This window comes from Periophthalmus magnuspinnatus, chromosome 13, assembly GCF_009829125.3.
Source record: "Periophthalmus magnuspinnatus isolate fPerMag1 chromosome 13, fPerMag1.2.pri, whole genome shotgun sequence".
In the NCBI taxonomy this organism is placed as follows: domain Eukaryota; kingdom Metazoa; phylum Chordata; class Actinopteri; order Gobiiformes; family Gobiidae; genus Periophthalmus; species Periophthalmus magnuspinnatus.
Window position 1 is genome coordinate 13445887 of NC_047138.1, and position 12309 is coordinate 13458195.

A 12309-nucleotide genomic window follows, 5' to 3' on the forward strand; every position below is an offset into this window, starting at 1 on the left:
TGCTGCTTGTCTCTATGGAAGTATTGTTTTGCCTGGAATGCTTCACTGGGTATAGTAACAAAACATTTTACTCAAGTAACGTTACTTCAAAATAATATTACTCAAGTAGAAGTACAAAGTAGCAATCTAAGAAATTACTCAAGTACGAGTAAGTATGTAGCATTAATAGGACTTGATGTTTCAACCCCTGATTTGAGTCACTGATTTTGGCCTGGAGTTCAAAAGGTAAGTTGCGTCATTGGGGTCATCAGATGGGCGTCCTCCTTCCTTGATGTTTCGTTGACGAGCCCACGACATCCAGAGGACTCAACGGTGAGGCCTGGTGTCCCAGGTACATCCCCCCTCAGCATCTTGCCCTCCTGCTTTATTTAACAGCCCAGGTGTTGTCCTTTTTTCTGATCTAGAGCCTATTACTGCTCTTTTCTGCTGCAGTTGATAAAGACTTGATGATTTATTTAACCCAACTTTCTTGAACAGGTAGGCTATGGATGTTGCCCCAAATCCTCTGCAGCCTACTTGAATTGGAAAGGTGTTAATTTCCATCCATTTTGTGCTGCTTGCAATACTCACTCTAAATAGTTAGTCTTTTTCCCCTTCTCCTTTTTCCTCATCTTTTGGCTTCTTCAATACGCTCTTCCAACGGGACTGTTAATTCTGTCACTAGTGCCCGCTTTATCGCTGCTGACCACAACACCATATCTGGATGAAGTATTGTGGTAACAATCTCTGAAGGGACAACCAACTTTTGATCTAAGTCAACTGCCAACTTCCAATTCAGTGTGATCTGCAGGATATTCACACATTTTGACGTACTATGCCAGGTACTATAGTGTTTTGTTGGGTGACCTGCTTGTACAAACATGGGCTGCGTGCTCCTTGTTGAAATTTGTGGTTGAGAATTTGGATTGGTCCTCCTCTGCTCCATGACTACTGCCACTTGCTCTAATACTTGGTTGCAACTCCAAGTATACCTTCCCTGAGAAAGGCTAGTTGTACATGCTGACAGGACATGCTTTAACGATGCAGGGGCTTGGCACAGTCACCAAACCATTGGTGTAGATTTTGAGGTGATGGAAGGAAGTCGTTTGTCACTTTTAGTATGAAGCTCAACTGTGGAGCTTCAATTCCCCATATGTCATGCCTTCCCCTTTTCCACACTGTCTCAGTTGGTCCATTGACCTTGTTTGGCCATTGAAACACGACCTTGCATTCCATTCTTCTTTCTCTTGCCATCTTATCTCTTGCACTACCAGCTAACACTGTTCTACAGGTGTAGCCTTATTCCACTGAGGAATAGGTGGCATCAGCCCAAAGCCAGCTCTCCCTTGCTGGACTTGGCCAACTATCTCCCTTTGACATAGAGCTGACCTGGTGTTTTGGACGGCTTCTGTTGGAGTTCATTTCCTTCCTGCTTTTACCTTCAGAGCAACACTTCAGCAACTTGCTTTGGTGCACTTGAATTCTTCCACCTGGCCTGTGATTCGTACTGCCAGCTCTTCCCTCCCATATAAAGGGACTGGGCTCATACATCATAGAACTCCAAGCCTCTGTTGTACATACACACCAGTATTTGCTCCAACTTCTCCACTTTGCTCATGGACATTATCAGTGGCCACATAAGTCACAGAAATATACCACACTGGAAGCACCACACTTTAAGCCTTCTTGCCAGCAATGTTTTATTCAAACAAGTCAAGCACAAAATTGTGTCATTTTTCAATTGTTCAAACTGCTGTGTCTTTCAGACTTTGATCACACATCGTCTAAACTCTTCACTGGCAATTCTGAGATGGTTGGAATCGGTATTCCATCAATGTGGAAATTCTGCTCTGAGATGTGACCCTTGATTATGGAAATGCTTCTAGATTTGCTGAGCTTTACTTTCATTTTGGCCCATGTGATGTTTTCGTGGAGATTTTCCAGGGAAAAAGATATTTGGGGAAACTACTACTCAAGTAAGAGTAACTTAAAGAGTATTTGTTGGGGGATAAAATCAGATTTATAATTTAAAGTTAATGCAATTTGAAGCAGAAAACATTACATGCACAAATGGTACTGATCTGGTACGGGTTGAGAAGGAATTTTGAAAAACTACATTATATCTGAAGGAGCGGTGCAAGAAACACAAATGTTCAAGTCATTTCATAAAGCTTTTGTCACTTTTTGACTTACTCACAGTGGGAAGTAGTTTTAAAAGTCTGAATACTTAATTTATTATTTTAAATTTGATTTAATGAACCTTTTAAGCAGAGGTTAATTCTGTCACACCATTGCTTTAAAACTGACTTTTTTTTTTCCTAAATCGAGTTTGTATGAGTCCTCCCACAGCCCGGAGCTCCAGTGCAGAGATATGAGACAGCAGTAGAGTTGATCTGTCTCCCTCGGGACCACACTTCACTTTAGACAACACTCTTTAGTCTCCTCTACTGCTGTCTGATGGAAAACTGTCACACTCTCATCTAGAGACTTGTCTTAGATGTTTAGTTTCCACGGCGACGACTAGAATGATGTCTGCTGTCACATGTTCTTCTGCTGTCACGGCTGAAATATCCACTCTGAGCCCACTGCACACAGATTTATGATAAACGCTTCATGAACCAAGAGATATATCATCTCTTTGTAACATATTTTATGTTCAGACTTATTCAAGCCCTCCACACAACTTTTTAGCCTAAAAATAGACTAAAATCAAATACTTTTAGTTTGGAGGTTTTATTGTACTGAAAAACCTTATTCTACAGTATGGCATAAAGGCAACGCAAGCCAAGTTTATTTGTATTGCACAATTTGTTCACAAAGTGCTTTACAGAATAAGAAAGACATTAAAATCGCAATACAACAAATCAAAACATAAATAATCATCATAAAATTAACATCAAAACAGAAGAGTGCAGAATAAAACCTTTCAGTCATATGCACAGCTAAACTGATGCATTTGGAGCCTGGATTTAAACATTGTCAAAGTAGAGATCTGTGTCACATTTTCATGAAGACTGTCCCAGATTTTAGCTGCATAAAACTGAATCACTGATTCCCCATGTTTAGTCCTGACTCTGGGCACCAGCAGGAGGCCGGTCCCTGAGGTCCTCAGAATGTGAGGTGGTTCATGTGGCACTAACATGTGGGAGATGTACTTTGGTGCTAGAGACTTGTACACAAGCAGAGCTGCTTTACAGTCTATTCTCTAAGCCACAGGAAGCCAGTGCAGTAACCTGAGCACACGACATATGTGCTCGTACCTCCTGGCTCTAGTCAGGACTTGAGCAGCAGCATTCTGGATGTACTGCAGGTGTCTTAAGTCTCAGTGTATCTTCATAGAGAATGTTTTGAAATATGGTTTTAAATTTCTAGTCCCTGTTTCTAGTAGTTTTGATTAGATTTGCAATGTATGATTTCAAACCATGACTCAGTTCACAGTGCACTTTTAAACAGACCCAGGAACATTCATATTTGAGAGAAGATTGAAATATGAACTGATAAAGTGACGAACGTTTCTGAACTTATTTGTAGAGGTCTAAACTACAGGGTTGGTATTTTTCCTTGTTGTTACAGAAGACAGAAATCTGTTACCTAAATATTTGCAGCTCATGATTTAGTAATTGCAACAGTTAAAATTTCTATTTCTGTTTGATTGTGATTACCGTAATTAGGTAGCCTTGCCTTGAATGCTATTGAAGTTGTAGTGTGTTCATCGTTGTGTTTTTGTTTTAGATTTGGCTGTTAAGATCCCCTGTAGAGCAGCATTGTTGCAACAGTGAATAGCAACCCGGATGAATGGGTTTTTCTAAACCAAACAAGTGAATTATGATGTTAAAAATCCAGCGTCCTCCATTTCATCTTCCTAACAGACTCATCCCTTGATGCTGAAGTGTTTGTATCAGCTAACAGACGGCCGTTATGTGTTTAAGTGCCAGTACTGCCTTGAGTTAACTCCAGTAACTTATTGAGAGGAAAGTCCTATATTAAAATGTAATTTGGCTGGAGATGTGAGTCCTAAGTATTTGAATGTGTTTTATGGCAGATGATGCAAAACAGTTTGGGATCTTAATTACTCGAGAACACAACACATAAGCTTTGTTTGCAAGCTGTAGTGAAAATGACTAGTGTGCTTAACTGGGGGTAGAAAAGAATTGGAGCAGACTACTTTTTGTACACTGAAATACTATGGCATTTATTTAACATAAACATCATAGCAGATGTTGGAAGTGAGCATGAGCAGCATGATTCCATGTAAATAGAAAGTTAAAGCCACACTGCGGAACATTCTCCATGGAGATAAGTTTTATGGCATACTGTGCCAACATTTCCATGGAAACAAGCCTGGAGGAGGCTCTCCTTCAAGCCAGATAAGTCAGCTTTGTGGAGACACAAGCCAGTGTAAGGACACATGTTTTTATTTTAGTAATTTTTTTGGAAAAAAGTAACATACTGTGGCTTTAATTTACTGCCCATCTTCACTTCTATACAGTCTGACTGCATTATTTGCCATTTATAATAACAATAATAATAATAATAATAATAATAATAATATAATAATAATAATAATAATAATGCAATAATTCATTAATTGTTATGGTATTTAAGGTGACAGTGGCACCAGTGTTAAGTTTTTGTCAAGGAATCTTTTGATAGTTAAATTTACATACTGTCTTTGTGTCACTGGGCAAGAGACCAATATGTTTTGGTAATCAAACCGGTGACCTTCTTTTTATGGACCACTGTTGTTTTTTTGTTGTTGTTTTTTTGTGGTAACCCTCATAGAATCCAAATTTATGCTCCACCTCTTGTGTCTGCTGAGCTTAGAGCATTGTACAAAGTCTCTAGATCTTTGTGAGAGCATTTCCCATGACGACTGCAGATACGGCCTGTCTGAGAGCGCCTGAATGATGAATGCTCTGCCTACGCCATGAAATAAAGTCCCCCAGATCAATGCATGCTTTGTGAGAGATCTCTTCATTAGCCCAATGGACTGCGCTCTTTGGGTGCAGTCAGCAGTGGGATTTAGCGTGGCATTACAGTAAATTATGTTAGCACGACCCTGTGCGCAATTTATCACACTAGAGGTATGCCACGTGCCCGTACACTGAATATGGAGAGATTTTTTTTTCTCTTTTTGCAATATGCGGTACAATAGATTCTCAGAGGAGGGAGTGAAGACACTGGAAGGAAATGGGAGCTATTTTTAGATTTGGTGAGGTTGGGGATGCTGAGGTGCACAAGCTAATGAGAAGAGGTGCGAACGAAAGACGCGCTCCATGAAGAGACAGGCAGGCAGTTAAAAAGCCCATCTTGTGCCAATCACCAAGTGCATTCTGCTTTGAAAATTGATTAGAATGTCACTCACCATGAAACTAGTTGGTAAGCTGTACAATCCCACTAGTGTTACTACAAAGGGTACACGGTTTATTTATGTTTGCTCCAAAAGATGCTTTTTGGTGGACCTTAGTTTGACAAAAATCTTCCAGATTTATGCTGCAAGTAGTTTCACATACAAAGCTAGACTGATTTATAAGACACAAATATATAGGCAAATCTAGCATGATTCAATTGACGCATTGCCATTGCTAGTGGCCATGAAATCTATTAAATAACTAATAAAGGCCACATAATAAGTGAATACTATGTTATAATCTAGAGTTCTGTTACATTCAAGGAGGTTCAAGTAAAGCAGTACATAGTGTCCATCTCACACTGGACCTAAACGCTCAAAACACTCTTTTCCACTAGTTTGTCAAGGAAGTGCTCCTCCGGTCACCAGATAATTTCAGAATTTAAATGACTTGCAATACAAAGCTTGTCCATTTTTTAGCCTTCAGATAAACAAAATACTTCATTCTGGTCCCTGCCTGTTTCCCTTGAAAATAAGGTTTGACTTACACTTAGATAAACTTTCCACAAGGGAAATTACTCAGACCTATAGCTCACATATTACAAAATAATAGAGAGCAAAAAATGAATTACATGAAATAGGGTTACCTATTATAAATGGGGGAGTTGTTGTACAGCTGTATGGAGTATGGTATGAATGTAATAGTCCTGTATTATCACCATGGGAGCAGAACTGAAGGAGCCTGTTGGAGAATGAGCTGCTGCTGAACTCTCACTAAAACACATTTCCTTCTAGGTTTCTTGCTTGTACAAAAGCGTCTGAACTTTTTCGCTCTCCTGCTTTGTCTGTCTGTTGTGTTCCAGGGTACCAGGGTCCCACATGTGAGCAGAAGGTGGATCCCTGTGCCTCCAGCCCATGCCACAACAATGGGACATGCTACCCCCAGGGCCCCGGGCCGCTGGGCTTTGGCTGCAGCTGTCCCGCCGGCTTCACAGGCCCCACATGTGCTCAGCTGGTGGACTTCTGTGCCCTCAACCCCTGTGCCCATGGAGTGTGCCGCAGTGTGGGTAACAGCTACCGGTGCCTCTGCATCCCAGGTACGACTCGGCCTGTGTTAGAACTAAAGTGGGTACATGTTTTGTTGAGCAGACGAGTCTAAAATAATCTAGGGTGGGGCACTGAGTAAAATATGTCTTTTAAAACTTCAATGCACAAACAACATTCATTTCAGCATAATACCTATGAAAAAAGTTACATTTAGTATATTATAACAATTTACAGTTGTGAGTAATAATTTAAACTGCTTCCTCATTTCACGGCCTTAAAATCAGGTAGGCTGTTGAGACTACAGAATTTAGAATGAATGTACTTTTCACAGAAACTTTAAATCACTTCTTTTTGTGAGTTAGAATTGAGGCAAGTGAAGTAAGATTCAGAATATCCACTTGAAACAGGAAGTGTACTGGTTTAGGGACCAAACTATAATAGTTTACCATGCATATCACTGGTGTATATATGGAGCCCACCTGATGACCTGTGTGGAAAAAAAGATACTAAATTGTGGCCTTGAATTATTATTTTGTTCCCACAACATGTAATTCATACCCACACTCTGACCTATTAACAATACAGGCCATGTAGATATTATGATATACTATACATACATTTGTACACATTGGTTAAATTATGTAAACGAATTGGCTAAAAGATGGGTACGGTTTACATGTTGTGGGAATCAAATCATAATTTGAGGCTACAATTTCATATCTTTTTCACACAGGTCATCAGGCAGGCTCCGTAGAACCAGTAGTGAAGTAACAATTTATTTTCAATGGACAAACAGAAATTACTTTCCATTAGCTATCTATAAAATCTAAAATTCCTCTGCCAACAACTGCTGTCTACACCTGCTAAGAACAAAGTTACTCTATAGCTGTCTGTAAAGGAACCCTTTTTACTTTACAACACTTTGTTCAGAAAGTCACAGGATGTGTAAGTGTTGCAGAGTGATGAGCTGTCAGTGTCACATCCCAGAACACTCAATAGTTCATAAAAGATGTGTTCCCTCGCACCGGTGATGGTGCTGTGCATGCCAATGCCTCTGTGAGGAAATCAATGGAGCAGAATGATGACTTATCATTACACATTTTGTTGCATTTACCTTTCTGCAGACCTGGATAGATGGCCCTCCCTATTGGTCATGAATATAATGTGGCTCTGTTGGTTCTATGCACTTGTTATATATATATATATATATATATATATATATATATATATATTCCACATGCTCATCAGTGAATATTTAAGTTATAGCTCATACCCCTGTGAGTTTAAATCAGCATAATTTATCACTTTGGAAATCTATGTAACAAAGTCTATGCAGAGAGGACGCCTACGACTCAGCTGTCGAACATATTGTCCCAGTGTGGGAACTAGAGCAGGGCATTCAAATATTACAAATATGTAAAATACTGCAATAATAATTTAGTCTGTGAAATGTGGCTTTGCTTCTACTTGCAAGCTGTTATAGGAATAAGAGACCTTAGGCACAGATTAGCAGCCTTGCTTCGGTCAGTCTGCCCCGGGTGGGCACAGCTGCAGGGTGGCTGAGAAGAGAATAGGGCAAAAAACTGTACAGTGACTAAAAATGTCCAGAAAACATTACATAAATAATAATATAAGTAGCTAATATGACACAGTAGTTATAGGAATCTTGCCACTGTCCATTTGTACCCTTTTATTTTATTTTCCTCCGCATCCGTCCATTTGTCCTTCTGCATCTGCATCATCCCGTCATTTACCTCACCTCATTTCCCTCTCTCCTCGTGTGTTGTCTGGTTGCCATGGTGAGGCAATTGCCCGATATGTGTGTGCGTTGCTTTAATCAATTCTCTCCTGTGACTTTGCTGCTTGGGCAGATGCTCCCTTCCAATCCAATGACTCCGCACGGACAGCCCTGTCTAATGGGACCGCCGAATATTGGACATGTGCAATTAGCAACACAGACGTAAATGAAGATGCTTGGTCCAGACATGCACACATTCACGCACATGCACATACATACACACACACACAAAACGCTGTGGTCCAACTCCTGACCTTTACTATAGCTCATCAGAATGCAGTGTCTGTCTGAGGAGGAGAGAGTTTGCGCTATCCCACCCCGCAGACATGCTTATAAGAAATGCTCATAGGTTCTGTGGAGGTGATGTCCACTGTCCAGTTTTCTGTAATCTGGCGAAGATTAAGGTTTGCCAGTGCAATGGAAGTTAGTCCCTAAGTACAGTCTGAAAATGAGCCATTGCCTTTGGCGAAACACTTTATGTCATAATTTTGTTTCATGTTGATTGCAAAGTTAAGATTTCAAGTTATGCTATTCAACAAAGAAGCATAAGATATAGGTGGAAAATAATGATGTAATACATTTACAATTATTTAAAGTCAACATAGTTAGTGTAGTAACTAAATTTTATAACCCAAAACATGATTGTTGGCTTCTAAATGTTTAAGTTTCACTATCTTCTAACACCACTAACGACCAACTAACTATGTAAAGGTTTTTTTCTTTGCAAACCTAATACACAAATTGAAATTAAAGGTGCACTATGTAACTTCTGTTGTGGGTCTGCTAGCTTGTCTATATGTTGTTTTGCCTGGAATGTTCCATAGTATGTCAGTGTCATCTTTAATCGAAGGTCCTCCATCAATGTTTCTTGAGATTTTAAAATGCAAGAAGAATATGTTTGGAACAAAATAGGTTGATTCAAGTTTTTTCTTTTTTTTTCTTTTTTTCTTTTTTTTTTTTGCATATGTTTTTTATGGTTCATTATTGTGGTTTGAACAATATACTTTTAACACTGTGAGTAGATAAGATGAATTGCTTTGGCAAGATCTGTGGGTCAGTGCTTCTTGTATGGTAGCGACTCACCACCTCTTGCATCTTTCCTCCAGCCTCTGACCCACAATGACAGGCAGCTGACCAAGTAAACCAAGTGAAAACATTGGTAATTGGTCTAGCATTGGCTTGCTTCTCGATGCCCAGTCTGTCTGACTTGGAGCTCTCCCAGTAGCCATCTTCCAAAGCTCTTGTGATACGGAGAAGGATTGGTCCTCCAGCCGGCTGTAATCCCATGTACATGAGACGTTGCCAGCCCCATTGCCTGTCTATGGAAAGAGGCACTTGACATTTCAGTGGCATTTCACAGAGGTGGCCCCCAGAGGCTGAGACCGGGATCTTCAATTATTCCCTGTCTTCTCCCCAAACACACCCAAGGAGGGATTTGTAAAAAGTTTGTCAGCTCTGGCATCCAACTGGGAACTTTAGTGGCTCCAAGTGTGAAGTGATGGGAGCAGATTGCACCTCCAGTTGTAGAAAGCCTCCAGAGATAGTCTTGGAAGCAACACTGTTCATATACAACACACATCATTGACAGTCAAAGCAAAGCGCATTTGGGAAGAGAGTTTTCGAATGCCAAAGTTTGTATGGAGTGGTTCCAAGTGATGTTCTCAAAAGGAAAATAGGTACCATGCCAAGTGTTTCTGCTGCTCTGTGGTTAGCTTTTGATAGATGGTTAAAGTGCAACTAAACTCTAAATCAACTTTATAAATTTGTAGCCAAAAACTGAGTGCATGTTGCCTCGAGTGGCCACTGGTATTTAAAGTACTATGTGACATCAAGCAAGACTGCCCCAATTACATCCAGGTGTTTCTGTTTCCAGACACCTGGCTGCAAGGGCGAATTTTGAAATGTGGGTACCTGTTAGACAAATCACCCTGTTCGAAATACCCAGCTTCTGCCCCTCCTGTCCCCTCAGTCCTTTCTTTAGTCCTACATGTACTGCCCGAGTTAGCAACCGTATTTGAAATGTGGTTTTGGGCCAAATTTTTATTTAGGTTTTTTTTTTACTTATTTGAATTTTAGTTGAAGCCAGTCAGTAACTAGCATCTTTCTCAATAATAATGACTAGCAAAACCCATTTTGTCTATACATAATGATAGATATTTTGGCTAGGTTGGTTGGTTCCCTCATCTTTTTGTTGGTCCTCCACTTTATGTCTGAAATGTGTTGCTTGACTTGCCAAAATATACACATTTTAATAAATAGATTGCACATCTGTTTTAACACCTACCCATGCTTACTTTTTCTCATGATATTTGTTAGATTTTAATAAAGCTAAAATGGAGACCAGAACATCTGGTTTTATCGCTATCACCATTTCAAGGTTCAACGGTCATTTTATTTTCGATCAATAAACTTCTCTTGGAGCAGGGGTCAGTGCCATTAAATTAAAAATGAAATAAAAATAAAATACATCTTCCTCTGAAGTCTGAACTCAAACCACATGCTTTTACTGCCACAGCTGCAAATTTCTTGATTAAAAATCCCCAAGCTTGAATCATTGACAATTTGAAATTATTTCTCGATTAGATTAAACTAACAAGAACAAATGTTTATATCAGTGCTTTTATGTACAAGAACCTATATCCTCTTCCAGACTACATGAGATTATATCGAGGGTCAACTGATTTAGTCAATCAATGTCAAAAGTGTTCCACATCAGCCATTTTCCCGAGGTTGAAGTCTGCAATTTTCAGTAACACATCAGTTTATAACACTAGTCTAATAAAAACACCCAAGGCCATATGTGACTATTCGATAAATGCCATGTGAGGTCAAGCACAACAAAAATACTTTTGTCAAAGCAACCCTGAAATGTCTGCCAATACGAAATCAGCATTTTCCTTGGGCTGAATCCACTTCTGAAAGTAGTGTATGACAGATTTGGGTCATGTTGTTTACTCACACGTTTTGTTCCTAGTCGTTTTTGTCGAACAGAAAGAAACAGAAGATGTAGCACTTGTCTGGTGTTTAGGCTGCACTTTGTTCTTCCAGGCACACAGGCGTCTGTGTGCATCAGAACACAGCTGCCATCCTATGGAAACACAGAGCACTGCATTACATCCAGGATATTCAAAGTGACAGCGTGTGTATACAAAACAGAAGGAAGACATGACAAAGTAACATCTAAATCTTGAATACTAAAGAAGTCTTTGGGTTTCTTAACTTGCCTCTGAAATAAAGAAAAGACATGGGGTTTTATTCAAAGTATGTGTTTGTGCTTTTGGCAGTTCAATACATGCAAACCTTTGAAAACTAGTCTATATAATTCTTCATTTGTCTAAGAGTGGTGCGCAGTAGAAAGGTTTGCCATGTAGTCATTAGGGTTGAGAAAAGTATTGTCCGTATTATATTAAGACCACATAGACTAGTATACGCCCATGATCCGCTATGGAACCTACCTGGACGACTGAGGGATTACACAGATATAAGGCCACATGGTAATATAAACGACTTGACTATGATTTAATGTTGAAAATTATCATCATCGGTATTGAGTGTCGAGTCTATTCTTTAATATCAAAATCAAGTTTCAAATTTGAATATTGTAACAACACTAGTAGCCATCAGTGTTTAAAAGGGGAACATCCGGAAGCCAATATCGAGGTGCTGCTCTATTAAAACACGACTTATCCTCCTGTAGTTATATGGAACATTTATGTTTATAAAAATCATCAACTACTTCCCAAATATAATTTAGTTCTGTTGTTGTGTCTCCAGACATTGCCCTCTTTAACAACATATATAGCTAATTGCAGTGACGGAACGTAACAAAGTAGAAGTACTTAAGTATCAATTTTAGGTATCTGTACGTTACTTAAGTAGATTTTAAAGTGGATACTTTTTATTTCACTAAATTTGAGAGCAGGTATCTGTACTTTCTACTCCACTACATTTTTTAACTGGACTGAAAAGTAAAAGTGTTTTGTTTTTTTTGTCTGAGACCTGCTGAAAAGGCTGAGAGTTTATTTTTAACACTTTCATAGATTGAGCAAACACAAAAATACAAATAAAAACAGTTATGAAAAATTCTGTTGTTTCTGTTGAACAAAATTTAGCACAAATCTGTGTCAAAATCACT

At 39.3% G+C, this 12309-nt stretch overlaps 1 protein-coding gene across 1 annotated transcript in view; it reads left to right on the top strand.

The window, feature by feature from the left end:
* Positions 1-12309, top strand: part of dner (delta/notch-like EGF repeat containing) — a 71095-nt gene that overhangs the window by 55380 nt on the left and 3406 nt on the right. Inside the window, exon 8 of the mRNA XM_033977484.2 lies at positions 6193-6426. Within this exon, the coding sequence (XP_033833375.1) occupies positions 6193-6426 (234 nt within the window). The remainder of the gene's footprint in view (positions 1-6192; positions 6427-12309) is intronic.